The sequence below is a fragment of the Rhinatrema bivittatum genome, chromosome 14, assembly GCF_901001135.1.
Source record: "Rhinatrema bivittatum chromosome 14, aRhiBiv1.1, whole genome shotgun sequence".
NCBI lineage: Eukaryota > Metazoa > Chordata > Amphibia > Gymnophiona > Rhinatrematidae > Rhinatrema > Rhinatrema bivittatum.
The window spans coordinates 20,720,225-20,738,620 of record NC_042628.1 but is presented as its reverse complement, the minus strand read 5'-3'; the positions used below and the strand labels follow the sequence as shown (position 1 = coordinate 20,738,620).

Below are 18,396 nucleotides of genomic sequence, written 5' to 3'. Positions count from 1 at the left end.
TGATAATGGCTTTATGGGGAAATTTGTCAAATGCCAGAGATGTGTATCAGACAATCTAAACCAGTAATGTAATAAAATGATGGCGTACGAGATAACATGGATTAAAATGTTCATTTTCATGTGTATCCTTTGAGGATCCAGTGAATACAGTTGTTTTAAACATTAGCAGTGGCTATTCTACAGCACTGTCGCTGCCATTGAGTGGGTTCCTCGTTTGTCCCATGCTGAAGTATACATAATACAATGTTCGATTCCCATGATCTATGTGGGTAGAATGACAAGATCGAGAATAACACGTCTATGAGAACATCAACGTAGGCTAAATACAAAGAAGATTGATGCACCACTTATTAAACATTGTCTAAGGATAGGTGATACATTTGAAGAGTTACGCTGGACTATTTTGGAATGTGTCATATCATCCGATAGGGGAGGAGACAAACTATTTCGATTAAATTAAAAAAAAAAAGAAAGATGGATTTTCAACTTATGTTCCATCCAACCAATGGGTTTGAATGATGATGTTGAATGGACCTCCCTCTTGTGAGTGTAAGAGTGATGATTGGTTCATTTCTCTTTTCTTCCATTGGTCAGTTTGACTTCTCAAGGAAGCGAGTTCTGACTTAGATCTGTGTTCAATGTCATTGAAATGATATACTTGCAAGGTGATTGGCCAAGTTCTTTAGTTGGATATGTTGTAATTGGTCATTTCCTAAGAAATAGTTGAATATATATATTAAAAAAAAATGGCGGATTCAAGAAACGGATGCTGGAACAAACTGCTGTTCAGTGTGAATGTTTGCACTGGATGTAAAAATAAATGGGATACTGTTTGACATATAAATCTTGAATATAAAAGAAAAAATGTCTGTATCTTGGATTTGATAATTAAGTCAAGATTTTAATCTTTCAGTTTAAATTTATCCCAAGTTTGAGCCATTTTTTAAAAATTGCCCCTGACGAAGGAGGATATCGAAACATGAGCTGTGTTGGGCTTGGAAATGGCGAAACAAGGATACTCAATGGACTTTATTAAAATAAGTGTCAATGGTTTACATTTTCAAAAACCTTTTATATGCAACTAAAAATTCTTTTTTAAAAAGTGACTCTTTCAAGAGACCAATGATTACTAAGATGTAATATAGCCCATCATTTTTAGTTTTGGTACAAAGTTTGGTACCATTAACTACTCTTAAGTGATATCTTAAGCCTAAAAATATATGATGTCTCACGAAGATAATCAGTTTTAATTGACTCAGTTGGATGTGGTTTTCTTTTTGTTTGTTTTCATGCCATTGAAGTGGAGGAGGTGGCTGCTTTGGTGAACACATTTTAATGCCCACAAGATGCCAAAGTTTCAAAGTTTTGCCTGGGTAATGAATGCTGTTCTTGTAGGGTCACGGCTGGTCAGGTACTATGGAAAGCACACATTGTTGTGGGATAACAAAGTAAAACTTCAAGTTCCCAGTGCAATCGACCAGTCAAGCTTAACAGGCACAAACATTTGGTCCAATCATCAAATTAGCTTAGTAAAAAGGTGGAAAAACCCATTACCTTGAGAGATACGTATCCATCCAGCTTCTCCATCTCACCAATTAATGAAGACAGCAAAGATGATTTCCCAGCTCCTACCTGGCCAACTATAGCGAGCAAACAGCCTTTTGGAACCGATAGATTGATGCTGCAACAATATGAACTGGTTTTAGTGTAAATACTGCAAAGTGAATCTCTTCACTAGTATTCATAAATGAAAATGTCAACACCCAAAGTCGACCCTATAATTTAAAAAATTGTCAAGAAATATACTTATTTCGTTGGCTTAGACTATACAGCTGCCATAATGATTTTAGAAAGCTGTCTTCTTCCAGAGCCCGTGGCTTCTGAGTTTCCTGGAGCGTGCCAATACATTCCTGACTGTTTGAAACATTCCTACTCCAGGTATCAATTTCTAGTGAAAGCAATTTATATTGATTCAAAATTGTTTTAGGATGTTAGTGTGGTCTTATGCTCAAATGTTGTAGTTTTTATATTTACTGGCTTCATCTTTTCAGGTTGACTTGCTCTTGGTTTTATTTCATTGCATTCATGTAACGCTGATGGCCCTGTTGATTTACCCTAGAAAGGCTGAACTTCAATTCCATGCGTGCAATGGATCAAAATGCCCTGAGAAACCGAAAGGTGAATTTTAAAAGCCTGGCGTGCACATCAATCGGAGGAGGCATGAATAAGTCGGGCTCGCATGGGCGACCATGTTTAACAAAGCACCCAGATACGCACATAAATGCTGCAGGTCGCACCTCTAAAAAAATTTCCAAAAAGGGCAGGGTATGGGCATTTCAGGGCCTGGCCAAGAGATGACGAGTGACTCATAAAATCAAAGGATAGAGCCATTCCCGAGGGGTTTAAAGGGTCTGTGGTAACTGGGGGACGTGTAGGCTATCAAACCGGTGGGGGGGGGGGGGAGGGTCGGAAGACCTAGCTGTTAACTGGGTGAACTGGTGGATGAACTGGTAAAGTGGGAATGGCGTGGGTGCTTACCCCTTTTAAAATCCCAGCTCACACGGCAGAAGTGAGATTTGCACGTGCGCCCACTTAAAATTGGGTGCAGGCCGACACGCGAGTGCAAATGTGCGCCTGCACACCAGTTTTAAACAGAAGGGCAATGTCAGTCCACTAAAAGTATAATTAGTTCAGATTCAAATATTTTTATTGAACTGTAAATATTTACAATTGCATAACAGACACAGTGTAAGGAACTCTTCATACAACCATATCAAAAATATAATTAGTTTAAAAGCAACGTATTAGTTGGGTAGCGATAACATCTGTAGATGGCTAACGAATCTGCAAAAATTCAAGCTTTTGAGAAAGGGGGGAGGGGCCATAGTGGTCCTGATGTTGTCATCTGTAAAAATGTATTAGCTTTGTAAAGATATGACACCCTCCCATCTTCTTCACTGGTTTTCTTTCAGCTGCCTTTGGGTTGCCTTCATCACTAAGCAGTCTAGGTAAAATGTGTGATATACCTTTTAAGGCATGGAGAGCTTTCTTTGGACCAGGCAAATGTTCCATTCTTTACTTGGATGCAGTCTCGGACTAAAAAGATAACATGGATTTTCAGATCTATCAATCTCTTTTACAATAGAATGGCTAAACATACAAACGGTATTAGCCGCGTACTGTATAACATATATGCTATCTGCTGCATGATACAGGTTGGGTAATATTACAGTCCCACATTCAAACTCCAGAAATCTGCAACTAATTTTGCATTGGCGCGAAACTAAAACAAAAGTTGACAAATCCCATCAAAGTGGTCAACGTTCAAAGCCATTGGTTCGGGTAAACCAGACTGCCTGAACAGTGCCCTCCTCTGCCCGACTAAAAGTAGGCCTAGGCGTCTGTAGCCCACATGTGTTTAGCCAGCTTAAAAAAAAGAAGCTTTCCATGGGTCTTTTTACAACAGGGGAGCAAAAGCTTCCAGGCATTTGATTTCCAAGCCTACGTGTGCTATTTTGCCCATGCAAACAGCCAAGTGCAAAAGTGAGGGGGCACATTTGCCGCGTGCACTTTATGTCAGTTACCTGGGTGGTTTCTTCTTTGAAAATTAATTGCAGGCACGAGCGCTCTCATGCTTTGCAACCACAGAGGCAATCTGAAAATTGCCTCTAAAACTTCTCCCCGACTCCTCACCTTTGGAAAATGGAGCCCTACTACTACTACTACTACTTAATATTTCCATAGTGCTACATGACAATCGCAGTGCTGCACAAACATACAAAATGACAGTCCCTGCTCAATAGAGCTTACAATCTAATAAGACAAACATGCAGGACAACAGACTTGGAGCATTTCATAAAGCAAGATAATGGTTAGAAAAAAATGAAAGTTAGTTAACAAGATTAAAAGCAGACTCTTTAGATGGGTGGCTCTTTAGATGGGATCTAAATATAGCGAGAGGGAGAGCATGCCACACCAGTTCAGGAAGACTATTCCAAGCACACGGAGTCTCGAATTGGCAATAGAGAAAGGCACAGATAGGAGTGACTTACATGACGAGCGGCATGCACGAGGAGGGGGGTAGTGAGAGATAAGAAAGGAGAGAGTGAGGTGCTGCAGAACTGAAGGCATTTGTAGGTGAGAAAGAGGAGCTTGAGCTGTATGCAGGAGTGGATAGAGAGCGCTCAGGGTCTAGGTACTTACAGTTGGTTGTGGTACTTTTGTCCATGTAGTCAGGGTCCATTTCTTGAAGACTAAGGAAAGCTGCTAAACGATTTAAGGAAACTTTAGCCTGCAGGACCAACAAAAGGTAGAACAAAAAAATCAAGTCAGAATCATCAGTTGCAGTTTTAAGGGATGTTCTATGGTCAAATTCAAAGTGGTTTATTGTCCAGCCTAGTAAAAATATCCTCCTGTTAAATGAAATGTTTTAGATCCATGTGAATCTGGAGCTATTTTACTTGAAGAGGGCTCTTTAAACATGAACATCCATTTTCTGCCTGCAGCAATGAGCAGTCCTATTCAAGGTGAGGTAGTCCACAATCTGACCTGGCTACTTTCACTAGGCTGGACCTCAGTCACCTGAGCACAGAGTTTCCCTTTAAATGAAAACATAGTGCTATAGTAGATGTCAGTGGATAAGAACCATGTGGCCCAATCAGTCTGCTCAGTTGCCCCTGCCTACACTGCTTTAACTATGGATAACATCCAGTTGTCAGCTATACAAGCTTGACTGCCTACACAGTGGCCATCACCATTTCTTACTGTTAATCCCACCCACTGTATTGAGAATATCTCCCAGCTATTAGCCAAACAAGCTTGATTGCCTCCAGGATATCACTTATTTTTCTTTTCATTCTTAGCTGGAAAATGTAGCTAGATAAGTATGAAGCCCGTGTTATATAAAATAGACTATATCTGTGTAATCTCTTTCTTTTTTTTTTTCAGATGGGAGAAGCTGCCTTGGTAAAGCCTTCTGCCTGCAAGCAGCAGCACAGAAGACACTTCTAATTAGAGCTCTGTGAGGATAGAGTATAGAACAGAACTAGAAGAGGAAATGGAAACTAACGAAAGCTGAAATTACCCTTTGGCACTGGAGTTTCACTATTCACAGTACAGATACTTGGAATATTTATAGAGCTATCAATGAAAGAATAAGAAACGCATTTTTCTTGTTTAAATGCTCATCGGTTATAATATGAGTAGTTATAAATTGCTATATTACTGGACTTTCTAACCGCAACGAGCCAGCAAGTTCATGAATGTCATTGACCAATGATGGAAATAACCTGAACAGCGGCATTAATGCAAAACGGTAGGAAGGAGTGAGCCGTATTCAAAATGTGGATTAAGGTCAGAGCAACAAAGGCTCTCTCTGCATCCAGAACATTCTTCTCGTCTATCGAGGTGTACACCGCAAACACAATGAACGCAACCTGAAAAAGAACAAGGAGCAAAAGAAAGATGAGTTTGGAAATAATTCATAAGCTGTAAAAATCATTTTCTGAAAAGTTGTACGGCAGTCGTTGACAAGTCTGGAAATTACAGCATCTCACAGTCATTATATAAGTTACACACCCACATTTGATTGCTCTGGGGTCTATTTCTTTTCCTAGTTTTAGTAATTCAGTGAGATCCTTTAACCCCCTTGTGCTAAGGACTGCTGAGGATCATAATGAACCCCGGGGATCTATGGCTTTCTTTCTGTTAGAAATATTTAGGATCCAGTACATTTTATCACAGCCAACCAAAGAATTCTCCAGTGATTTTTCTTTGTTGGAAAATTAGAGGCAATAAATTTCCCCCCACCATAATCAGCTATTGGCTGCATATGCTGAGTGACTCCCTGCAAAGCTCCTGCTCCCACAACGTGAGCCACTGGCTTTCTAAAAGTTCAAATTTTAAAGGTATTTACCAGGGTACAATAGCCAGACTGAAAACAGTGACCCCTAAAAACACAGCTAAAGGTACATGCGGGATCCACGGCGAGCATGCACAAAGCCACGCTAAAGACAGGCGTTCCGCGGGGTGCGTTCCGGTCCGGGGACTTTCCCCGCCCTCATCTTCACGACTCGCGAGCACACACAGCAAATGCAAAGCATGCAAATGCTTTCTGTTCGAATCCTTTGCGGCTGCTGATTTTTAAAAGGAAACCATGTGGATTGTTTTCTTTTGAAAATCTGCATTCCCTGTACGTACCAGGATCAGTCCAGGACACCTGGGTTGTGACTCCGCACCAGTAGATGGAGACAGAGCAAGAGCTGTCGGGCTCACCCATATATGGTCACACTCCTGTCACAGCCCCTCAGTCTTACTCTGTCTCCAGTAGATGGTGCAGGTTTGGTCACAGCCCTGGTCCCTGGGGGTTTTGGCTGTTCCCTGGGGGTTTTTTCCTTTGGTTGTTAAGGTTCTTTTACTTAATTGGGATTTGATTGGTATGTAAAAAAAAAAAAAAAAAGGTTAGGAATTTTTTTCCTCTGCTGAGAGGATACACCCCGCTGGTCCAGCCTCCCAGGGGGGTTCGGAAGGTTCTGAGGGGACCATCCCCCCCTGGTTGAGGCCGCTGCTAGGGTCGAGGACCCGCCTAGGGAAGTAGCAGCGTCGGGGGTGACACCGGGGAGCCCGGTTCACTCACCCCCGCTGGAACAGGAGCCTCAGGACCGTGGACAGCGGCAGTTTTCTTTAAAAAAAAAAAAAAAAAAAAAAAAAAAAAAAGTGTTTGCCTGTTTTGTTTTGTGCCGCGGCTTCTCCTTCGCGCCGGCTCTCCGTTCCTTCGGGGGGGGGGCCGTCTTCGTCGCCGCCCGCGCCGTTTTAACCTTAATTTACACGGGGCCTTCCTTCCCATCTGGGCCGCATGCCGAGGGGATCCGTCTGCCGCGCGTGCGGCTCGGCGCGTTCTCGCCTCTCCCTGGATAGCGTCTGCGCGTCCTGTGCTGCCGGGGGCGAAGGTCCTTCGGGGGTCTCTCAGGAAGGTCGTTCCCGGGCGCCGCGTTCGCCGCCTCGCGATTCCGCTGCTGCTGATGGCCCGGGGGACCCGTTCCCGCTTAGCGCGGGAACGGTGGCCATTTTGTCCACAGTCAGGGAAGCCACGCGGGTGGCAGTCGCAAATGGCGGCTTGCCTCCCGCGCTTTCGCCACAACAACGTCCCTCGGGGGAAGCCCCTGGGGAGGCCCGGTCCCATGAGGGGTCCGGGTCTGAAGAGGACACTGCGGGCTCCGGGTCCTCCTGCTCATCCGATTTTGCGCTACTTTTGCGCAAAATCTTAAAATATAAACGGAGCAAAAGGAGGCCGAAGAAAGCGAAGGGTTCCAGCAGATCAGCTGGATCCTGGAAGAGGAGATCCTCGGCGGTCCCTGAGGGCGACGCAATGCGGCGGAAGCGCCCTGTGCGGGGGATGCCTCAGGTTACGGACTCAGATTCTACCTCCCAGGAGGAAGATGACCCGGCTGCAGAGCCCCCGGGGGGGGGGCCGGTGTTACGGCAGACGAGAGTCCTTCTCAGCCGGGAGCGGGGAAAGGAACGCCGGCCGTCGAGGGTGCTGACCCAAAGGTGGTCCGGTTGTTCCGCAGAGAGGAACTAACCCCGCTTATTCCGGCTATCCTCCAGGAACTGGGGGTAGGGAGTGGGACACTCCGGAGTTGGGCCCGAAGGTTAGTAAAGCTATGGACAGGCTCTACCCGTTGCCAGAGGATGCACTGGAACTTCTCCGACTTCCGAAGGTGGATGCTGCGGTGTCCGCCGTGACAAAGAGGTCGACAATTCCTGTCACAGGAGCCACGGCTCTCAAGGACATACAGGACAGAAAGCTGGAGGTACAGCTGAAGAAGATCTTCGAAGTCTCAGCATTGGGGGTCCGAGCTGCCATCTGCAGTAACTTCGCTAAGCGGGCCAGTTTGAGATGGGCTCAGGTCCTCCAGGCTAATGCAGGTCTCTCGGAAGCGGAGGCCAAACAAGCAGATCGGCTTGAGGCTGCAATAGCGTATAGTACCGATACGCTACACGACCTCCTTCGTACTTCGGCCAGGTCCATGGTCTCGGCAGTGTCGGCCCGTCGGCTCCTCTGGCTCCGGAATTAGGCCGCAGATGGCTCATCCAAGGCTCATCTTGGGGCGCTGCCGTTTAAAGGGAAATTATTGTTTGGCAAGGAGTTGGGCGATTTCATGTTGTCTCTTGGCGAGAATAGAGCTTTCAGGTTGCCTGAGGATAGGGTCAGAGCCCGATCCTCCTTCTCCAACCGGGCCCGTTTCCGTGGTAGCAGAAGGTCCCGTCTCCAGAGGTCCGCAGGTCCTTCCTATCGTTCCGGTTCCTCACGGTCGTCCTCATGGACTCAGTCCTTTCGGCAGGGTGGAACCCCGGGGGGCTCGAGCTCCAAGGCCTCCCAATGAGATGCGGCCGGTCCATCCCTCGCTTCAGCTTCAGTTGTTCGGTCCAAACGTGGGAGCTCGGCTGCAGTTGTTTGTCAAGGAATGGGCCAAGATAACTTCAGATCAGTGGGTCCTCAACGTGATAAATCACAGTTACGTGTTAGATTTTGCAGGATTCCGAAAGACAAGTTCCTGGTGTCGCCATGCAAGTGCCCCATAAAGTGCGCAACGGTAAGAGGGACCCTGCAACGCCTGCAGGCTTTGGGGGCGATTTCCCCAGTACCACTCGAGCAGCGCGGCCAAGGTTGTTATTCCATTTATTTCATCGTGCCGAAGAAGGACGGGGCTTCCAGGCCAATTCTAGATCTCAAGGGGGTAAACAGATGTCTTCGCATTCCACACTTCAAAATGGAGACAATCCGGTCAGTGATTGCCTCGGTGCGCCCCGGCGAATTTCTGGCGTCATTGGACCTCACGGAAGCGTACCTTCATATTGGCATCCAGCCGTCTTACCACCGGTTCCTCAGTTCCTGCATTCTGGGCAAGCATTATCAGTTCAAGGCTCTTCCCTTCGGGCTGGCCACGGCTCCCAGGGCATTCACCAAGGTGATGGTGGTGGTTGTGGCTCACCTCCGAAGAGAGGGGTTCCTCGTACACCCCTACTGGGACGATTGGTGGATTCGGGCCAAGTCCGAGGTTCAGTGTTCACAAGCAGTCAACAGAGTCCTCGCGCTCTTGCAGTCCCTGGGTTGGGTTGTCAACCTCAGCAAGAGTCATCTGGCACCCAGCCAGTCTCTGGAGTACTTGGGGGCCCTGTTCGACACGAAGAGGGGCAAGGTTTTTCTATCCAAGGACAGAGTCCTCAAGCTGCAGGGGCAAGTGCGCCGCTTGTTGTCGCTTCGGCTTCCCCTGGTATCCGATTACCTGACGGTTTTGGGTTCTATGGCTTCAACGCTAGATTTGGTCACCTGGGCCTTTGCTCATCTGCGTCCGTTGCAATCAGCATTACTTTCCCGATGGAAGCCGGTTTCCGAGGAGTTTAATCTGCCACTGCCACTCACGGCCCAGGCGCAGGCCAGTCTTCACTGGTGGCTAGAAGCGGACCACTTGACTTGCGGAGTGTCCCTGTTAGTGTCCGAGTGGACAGTAGTAACCACAGACGCCAGTCTCTCCGGCTGGGGAGCAGTCTGCCTGGGCAAGTCGGCGCAGGGCAAGTGGCCCTTGGCTCAGACTCCGTGGTCCATCAATCGCCTAGAGACCAGGGCGGTTCTCCTGGCCCTACAGTCTTTTCTGCCGCTCGTGCGGGGAAAAGCGGTTCGAGTGTTGTCGAACGCCACCACCGTGTCTTATATCAACCGTCGGGGGGGGACGAGAAGTCCACTAGTGGCGGAGGAGGCGCAGCTTCTGCTAGCCTGGGCGGAGTACAACCTCAGCAACATAGCGGCGTCTCACATTGCCGGAGTCGACAATGTTCAGGCGGACTTCCTCAGTCGTCATCATCTGGATCCCGGAGAGTGGGAATTGGCGCCGGAGGCGTTTCACCTCATTTGCGAACAGTGGGGGACGCCACACATGGACCTCATGGCCACATGGCAGAATGCAAAGGCGCCCACCCTGGCTGCTGGACATACTGCTGTATGTGTTCCCTCCTTGGCCGCTGATCGGCAAGGTTCTTCGGCGCATAGAGCTACATCCAGCCGAAGTTGCAAATGCTTTCTGTTCGAATCCTTTGCGGCTGCTGATTTTTAAAAGGAAACCATGTGGATTGTTTTCTTTTGAAAATCTGCATTAAAGAAAAAAAAAAAAAGTACGTGTATTAAAAGAGGCAGCACGGTTTGCAGCCAAATTGGACCCTGAAGGCTGTGTTTCCAACTGACTCTGTGCTGGGCTCTGTCAGGTTGCCTGCACCTTATGATTAATTTGCTGATAAAGGCCCAGCAAGGAGACGGCTGGGAACACAAGATAAATATTACAGTAACAATCACGCTTTAAAATGACATTAGTTTGACTTCCAGCAACTTTAGAATGCTACAGTACAGTCATGAAGTGACGTGGTATCCTAGCTGGAAATAAGAACATAAGAAAATGCCATACTGGGTCAGACCAAGGGTCCATCAAGCCCAGCATCCTGTTTCCAACAGTGGCCAATCCAGGCCACAAGAACCTGGCAAGTACCCAAAAACTAAGTCTATTCCATGTTACCATTGCTAATGGTAGTGGCTATTCTCTAAGTGAACTTAATAGCAGGTAATTGACTTCTCCTCCAAGAACTTATCCAATCCTTTTTTAAACACAGCTATACTAACTGCACTAACCACATCCTCTGGCAACAAATTCCAGAGTTTAATTGTGCGTTGAGTAAAAAAGAGCTTTCTCTGATTAGTTTTAAATGTGCCCCATGCTAACTTCATGGAGTGCCCCCTAGTCTTTCTACTATCCGTTTGGTTTAAATTTGGTTTTCTCAGACTTTTTGTTGAGGTCATAGAATCATGTCTAAGCCTCCCCACTGATATTTCCTTATGTACATAAACTCTTAGACGGCCTCATTCCTAGCAGCTTTACCCACTTACCCTTACCTTAATTATTCCCACCTCTAATCCACCCAGTTTAGATTTTTTTTTCCCCAATCAAGGTCTCCCTGTTAACTTAAAGCTTCTCGTGTATTTTTTTTTAATCTGCATGCCCTGTCTGTCTGTCTGGACAAGCAGCAGGAACTGTCTCTTATGTGTCTTGGTACGGCACTGTGCAGATGTGGTATGCACTACAGAAATGACTTCTAATAAAAATAAAGAGTGGAGATTTTACCATGTGTGTTAAAAAAAGAAAAGTGGCGCATCATCCCAATATGACTGCGTAATCCTACCATGCCCGCATATTCAATTAAGTAAATGGACATGACAATTTGGGATAATGAGCAGGCTGTTTGTTCATTTCCCCTCCCCACAGGTGGCTAATTCTCATGGGGTCATTGAAGTAGAAATGTCTCTGCTGGGGAGACTTGCAGTAAGAGATCAGCAGATTAAAACCACAGAAAGAGAGAACGTTGAAAGGAAAGAGGGAGAAGAGATGGGTGAAAAAGTATGTGGTGGGGGGGGGGGGGGGTGGACGTTAATTACAGTGAGAAAGGGAGGATGTTCATCACCATTAGGAAGGCTGGTGCTTCGCCCATGTTCAGCCTGAGCCTCTCGGCGTGAGGTCAGGCAAGGCAGGGCATGATTCACCACTGGAATAAGTACGTTAATACGCGCCGCGCTAAAGTCGAGAATAAGTGCATATGGTAAATTTGGAAAGTTATCCCTGATAATAATTCTCTGCCCTTGCAGCTGAGGATAACACTGATGCCTTTTGGTGCGCTTCTTTTAAAATGCCACATTAAAAGCTTAGACACAAATAGTGTTCCTTCAAAGGGCATTCTGTATTCATTTGACCCATTCGGTGATTTCACAGGTTCATTTAAAAACTATTTGTTCTATCTTGTACAGCAGTCCCTGCAAGGATTGAACAATGATAGGTGGAAAAGTGTTTCAGTTAAACCTCAGTCTAATCTCTACCCAACTGCTTCACTGGTCTTCTTTCAACTATTATAGAGATGACACTTTCATGAGGTCGATGAACGTGTCAAAGTGGAAGCTCTTGTGATTATTTCAAGTCCCTTCCTCAGGCAACGCTCTTCCTAAAACATAGTGGGAGTCCTGTGTTAGACAATCCACAACTAATATTTCTTAACTGAAAATCCACAAAGTAGTTGCTTGAAGAAAGGGATGTTATCGGTCTTAAAAGGTTTGGGATATTCTGTCATTTGTGGAAAACACAATGGAGTTTGTTCTTTCCATTTGTACTATTTCCAATTGGAAATCACAAAAAAAAAGTCAACAAAACTTTGGTTACTGCATGCTAAAACCATTTAGTGCATTAAATGAGTTTGGCATGTACTAAAACAGTAAAAACCAAAACCAAAAAAATAAACAAAATGAAAAATAAAACAAAATTAATGTTCTTCCCATGTACAGCCCTACGTAAAAGCTTGCATCTTTGAACAGTTGGTAATCTACTAAAAGGCAACTGAACTGGTTTTCTTATACCAAAGTCGTCTTGTGATGGGCTTACATGGTACTTCCTGCATCACAAGCCCAGTGATATTCATCAACAGTGCGCGTTTTGCTTGTGAGGGTGAAACCATTGCGTGTGTTGCGCGGGAGAAGCAGTGCTTACCAGGAATGTTGATGAGTGGAAGGAAGACAAAGAGAGGGAGAAGAGAACCTGAGATGCTTTCAGAGCTCCGAGTTCTCGCTCACGGAAGCTCAGCACTTTCTCTGAGAAGGCTTCCTCCCAGACATGCAGCTTAACAGTTCTCATCTCACTCAGCATTTCATTCGTCAGTCTGGCTCGCTTGTCTTTATGCTTCATCTGCTCCACCTAAAAAGAAAAAGGTCATAAACCATGCATTAGAAATATGGAATTTAAAAAAGCAGGCAATTGGAAAATAATATGAAAACATTCAAGAGCTGATTCAAGCTATGTGTGTGGCGGAGATATCACTGCATATCAGGGCCGGTCAATTTGATTGGCTGATTTGGCAAGTTCTGGAGAGTAAACACAACACATGTGGTTGACTATTAGCCACACAAATATTTGGAATGAACCACTTGTAAATTAGACAGTAAGCAAATGGGGATGTCTGTTCCTTTCATATCTCAGTTCACTAGGATGTGCCAATAAAGGAAGCATTTAATGTTGATGCAAAGATGTAAAATACGCTAGCACCAATTAAATAATTTTAATTATTAATCAGGAATTATATCTGAGATAAAAATATGAAGCCACACAAAGTTTGCTTGGCAAATCCAAGAGCTATCCAAGAGCAAGTCAAACAGACCTGAATGTTTGCTGTTGTGCCTTGTCTTGGCCCTAGCGAATACAAGAATAGCAAGTTTTGGATTTCCATTAGTGCAAGGAATGTTTGCTCTGTACCTGAAACTGGCTTCTTCTTTTTGCAATCAGAAAATTGAGAGGCAACACAAGAAAAAAAACGATGATTCCAGACAGCGCAGATGGTCCCAAGATCTGAAAGTAAATATAAAAAGCCGGATCCAAACTCAGGATCACATCATTTTGAAGACAGTGTGGCAATTTAGCTTGTTCGTTAAAGACTGGGTCATATTTCTTATAGCAGAAAACAGGACATATTGGGTTTTATTCAATAAAGTTTTTTTCCATTGGCATAGAATGGAAAAAACTCCTTCAACAAAGTCCATAATGTGCAGCAGTGTTTCCCACCCCTCTCCTGGAAGCACCCCTGCCTAGTGAGCTGTTCTCATGGGGGTGGCCATGTTGAAATGATAAAGCTACTGCTTCGATTATCTTCCAACTTGCCCCTGACACAGATGGCCGCCATCGCAACACTATCAGTGTTGGGCAATTGATGAAGGATTCGCAACCTACAGCTTTGGAAAGTTTCAAGTCTCTAGAACAGCTAGTAAGCTTAAGCACTTTTTGCTATCATGATATTACACCAAGTCTTTTCTGGCTACCAACTTGGGATGATTTTTGACAATACTACTAGCTAACCACTTTGAATATAATTTATTGTGCAATAAAAAAAAAAGTGATTTGGTGAAGGGGCACACTCTACCTATTTGTTCCTTTGGTGTACGATTAGACTATAAGTGCCTGAGCTGAAACTAATGGCATATTCGTTATTTATTTAAAAATGTTTATATACCGCACCCTTCAAGAGATGTTTATCGGGGCGGTTTACAGTGTCACATTCACAATGTTACATTATAAGTACAATTTAAGAACATTAAAACAAAATTAAAACGATCAACAAACTGTTTTTCAAAAAGTAAGTTGCAGCCAAAGCATGCCTCGGCAAATAACAGTTTAGTAAATAAAACGGGAGAATATTAGCCTGGGTTGTCAAAAGCCTTTTTAGAGATATGTTTTTAAATTTTTCTTAAACTCTTTTATATTAGATGCTAAATGGAGAACGTCAGGCAGTGCATTCTAGAGAGTGGGACCAGCAATTGAGAAGGCATGCTTTCTAGTAAGGTCAAGTCCGGCTATTTTGCTGGTAGGAATGTCTAAGAGGTTTCTGTTTGCCGAGCAGAGGTGTCTTCCAGGTTTGTAAATGCGTAAAGTTGTACATAACCAGACAGCAGAATTCTTATGTATCAAATTGTGAATCACTTTAAGAATTTTATACTGTATACGAAAGGATATGGGTAACCAATGAGATCGAAGGATGGGTATAATGTCAGCAGCCACATTCTGGATTAATTGAAGAGGACGGATAGTATTAGCTGGAAGGCCTATATATAGGGCAATGCAACAATCTAGGGCAGTGAGATTTAGAGCGCGAGTCACCTCTGTCAAGGAACAGCTTTAATCATTTAAAAAAATGCATTTTAAAGCATGAAGACTTAACAACTGTGGATATAGATTAGAGTAAGGTTGCCAGATTTCTAGTGTGTGAATCTGGGAAACTTGGTCATGGTGGTGACAATATTGATCAAGCAGTTCGTCGGAACGTGAGGCAGTTTGTTCTCTGGCTGCCCCTATGAAAAATTGTAGGAATCTACTCTTAAAATATACCTAAACGCACTAAATATTACAAACCCAGTCCACAGTCCTCAGGGCTTGTAGAGATGTCCTGTATGACCCCCACCTGCCCCCCCCCTAGAAAAATTGCCAGGGCTGAGTCCCCCTTACCCCTTTGTGGGGGCTCCTTGTGGTCCAAAGGGCAGTACTGATCCTTACTCGCTCCTGCCCTGACTGGTGGTACATTTAAAAATGGGGCTGGCTGCACCGAGGCCCCTCCCCAGTTCCCCCTGATCCTTTCTGCCCGCCTCCTGATTCTCCCTGCTCGGCGGCCGAAGGAGCTGCACTTGACTTCCTGTGCTGTGTGTTTGCAGTTTCATGGTACTGGCTGCATGAAACCCATAGATCTTCTGCCTCACAGCACAGGTAGCTGACCCTAGGTTATCTGCCACCCCTGACAGCTGGGGAGGGGTGCAGAGGGAATGGAGAGGTCAAGCCACGTTCTGCACTGTTTAGACCCCATGGGTAGCACAGCTGTGTGATGTCGCCCCCTTGGAGCTGCTGCCCCGGACAAGTGCACAGTCAGCAGAGTAGGTCACGCCAGCCCTGTTCAAGATTCAGTTGTCAATGGAGTATCTCCTTAACCAGGAAAATTAATACAAACAAATTAAGTGAGAGTAAGAGAGTTACATTTTACCTGCCAGAGGAAGATGAAACAGATAATAATTCTAACTGGGGCAAGCCAGATGCCATTAAAATAGATAATGAGGTCCATCAACTTTTGCACATCAACAGATACCAAATTTACAATCTCTCCAGCTGTAACTGTTCTTTTTGTTGCATTTGTGAGAAGTAAGATCTATAAACACAAAAATAATGTTAAACCCTGTAGTACACATTTCCATAAATCAGTCCAAAGGCAGGGAGGAAGCCGAGTTTCGACTTGAAAGAAAAAATGAGTTTAATAATAAACTGGGAAACATTAGTGTGCCCATATATTTTTAAGTTGAATGTGTACGTTTGGCTTTGCTAAGAGTTGTCTCACATGTTCTAGAATGTGATATTTAATGGGGGAGGAGATTTCTCAGGCTAGAGAAGGTTAGCTTATTACACTGTCATATTGCATAAGTAATCCTCTCACAAGCATTTTCTATGTATGGTTTGAAACTATATAATGCAGCTTTCACAAGAGACTGGAAGACACAGTAATGACTGCCTATATTGAAGGTCTTGCATCTGTGTCTTCCAAGGATATGCAAAATTAAATTTATATTTGCCTCAATTAAATTCCTTGTGGTATCCTTGTATACGTGCAGACAAGCGTCTTATTGAAGTCTAATATTTTAGACAAATGCAAAGAGGGTATCCGTTAATCTGATGCCTCTAGCTACAGTCTCGTACAAAGTGGAAAAGCCTTTAATGCATTATTTAGCTCATACCCTTTCAATGGTAGCTCAAGGCAAGTAACATTCGGGTACTAGGGAGCCCCGATGGCTTAGATTTAGTTTTTGGGTACTTGGCAGGTTCTTATGGCCTGGATTGGCCATAAGAACCTGCCAAGTTGGAAACAGGATGCTGGGCTTGATGGACCCTTGGTCTGACCCAGTATGGCATGTTCTTATGTTCTTACTATAGGTATTTCAACATCCACAGAGGACTTACAATCTAAGGGCCTGCTTTATTAAGCATTTTCCCATAGACACAGAATGGGAAAAAAGCCTTAGTAAATCAGGCTCTAGGTTTGTACCTGAAGCAATAGAGGTTGACGTGACATGCCAAGGTCACAAAGAGGATTTGAACACTGGCTTCTCTAGTTCTCTGCCTGTCACTGGAACCACTAGGCTACTCCTCCACTCCTTTAAGAACTACTATGACCTATTTGGTCTTTTCTGTGACGAGGTCCAAATCTAATCCAGAAATCAACATATTAACCCATGCTACATCATGCAGTGGAAGCATTATCGGATCATACACATTACCAAAATTCCGAAAACATTTTCATTTGCTTCCAGAAGAATATTTATTTCTTGCTGCCAAATCTTCTTTTGTATTTATTCTAGAGTGATTTCCACCTTCTGGGGAGTCCCACTCTTGTCCATAGCCTCCTGTATCTTTGTATAAGTTACAATTTCACTTTCCCTGTAATTAGTCTGCTTTTCTAGACATAAAATCTGTTTGGCAACATATCAAACCAAGGCTGCTACATGGAATGTTCTTTTCTAGGTGTTCCTCTCTTAAAAGGGACACTTTTTGTGTCCAGGACCTGTCCGTCCGTCTGTCTGTGCATTTGCCTGTGACCCTTCTCTGATGTACGCATGCGTGGGTCCCAGCGTTCTCAGTCTGCTTACTAGTGAAGACGTGTCCACACCAAGAAAAAGATCTCGCCCTCACAAGTTGACACAGAATGGCACCACTGCTGGCAGTCTTAGTAGAAAGGCCAGAGACTGAACCTGCATGGAGATTGGACTGTCCTCTGAACAGTTGCCATCAGATCAGTCCTTCAGGGCAGGGTTGAGACGCAGCGGTAGAAGATTGTGGGGAAGATGCTGCTGCTACTGCTTCTGTACCTGTTCTATAGATACAGGGAGGACTTATGCTTTCAGTGCTGTCAGTCTGGCACCTTTCATGAGCAGTATATTCACGGAAAACAAAAACTGAGAAGGCTCCAGTCCCAGAGAGACTGCACAGAGATGCACCAGTGTTCTTTCCTGGATGGTGGGAGCTCTCCCCTCTTGCCCCTCCGTGCCTGCACACTTCTGGCAGACCCCCATACTCCTGGCTTCCTTGTCCCTCCTCACCCCCTGGCAACCAGGGAGCAAGATTTGCATTGATCTGCTCCTGACTGTGCTGCTCCTCTCCTGGCCTGCTACCAGTTTGCCATTGCTGGCAGTGCAATGGTAAGCCACCTGCTGGGCCTGTTGAGTGTACGCAGCATGTGCTGAATATCTGGACCGAGCCATCATGGTGAAGGTGGGTCACTCAGTACCACCGCTGCTTATATATGTTACGTCCACTCAACAGGCCTAGCAAATGGCGTACTGTTACTCCAGTGGCAGCAGCGTTGCCTCATACTCCTCTATCAATATGCCTGGAGGGACCCGCTTTTACAAACACAGAATCTGATGGCATCCTATTGAGAGGACAATTCAGTCTCTACGCAGGTACAATCGTCAACCTTTCTTCCAAGACTGCCAACAATGGTGCCACTTAGTGTCAAATGGTGATGGTAAGGGGTTTGGTTTTTTTTTGGTGTGGACATCTCTCCACGGAAGAGTAGACTGAGACCGCTCAACTCATTTTGTTTAGGCTGCCTCATGGCCATAAGATGATAATGACCTTGGCTTGCTACCGACATCGACCAGTGACTTCGAAATCATAGGTTCTGCAAACCTGCAATGTTTCTACGTTCACCATAATTGTTCAGTCCACGTTGTGAAGTTATCAAATATTCAACAGCCTAGATATAACAAATTATAGGGTTCTGTTGAAAATT

General features: G+C 44.9%; 1 protein-coding gene across 7 annotated transcripts in view; it reads right to left on the bottom strand.

Annotated features, from left to right (window-relative positions):
* Nucleotides 1-18,396, bottom strand: part of ABCC6 (ATP binding cassette subfamily C member 6) — a 69,033-nt gene that overhangs the window by 32,286 nt on the left and 18,351 nt on the right. For all 7 annotated transcript variants that reach the window (XM_029576410.1, XM_029576405.1, XM_029576409.1 and 4 more), the window contains 7 exons: nt 15,601-15,762; nt 13,335-13,427; nt 12,576-12,779; nt 5,289-5,435; nt 4,204-4,291; nt 3,027-3,096; nt 1,555-1,681 (listed from right to left, as the gene is read on the bottom strand). In XM_029576410.1, the coding sequence (XP_029432270.1) occupies nt 1,555-1,681; nt 3,027-3,096; nt 4,204-4,291; nt 5,289-5,435; nt 12,576-12,779; nt 13,335-13,427; nt 15,601-15,762 (891 nt within the window). The remainder of the gene's footprint in view (nt 1-1,554; nt 1,682-3,026; nt 3,097-4,203; nt 4,292-5,288; nt 5,436-12,575; nt 12,780-13,334; nt 13,428-15,600; nt 15,763-18,396) is intronic.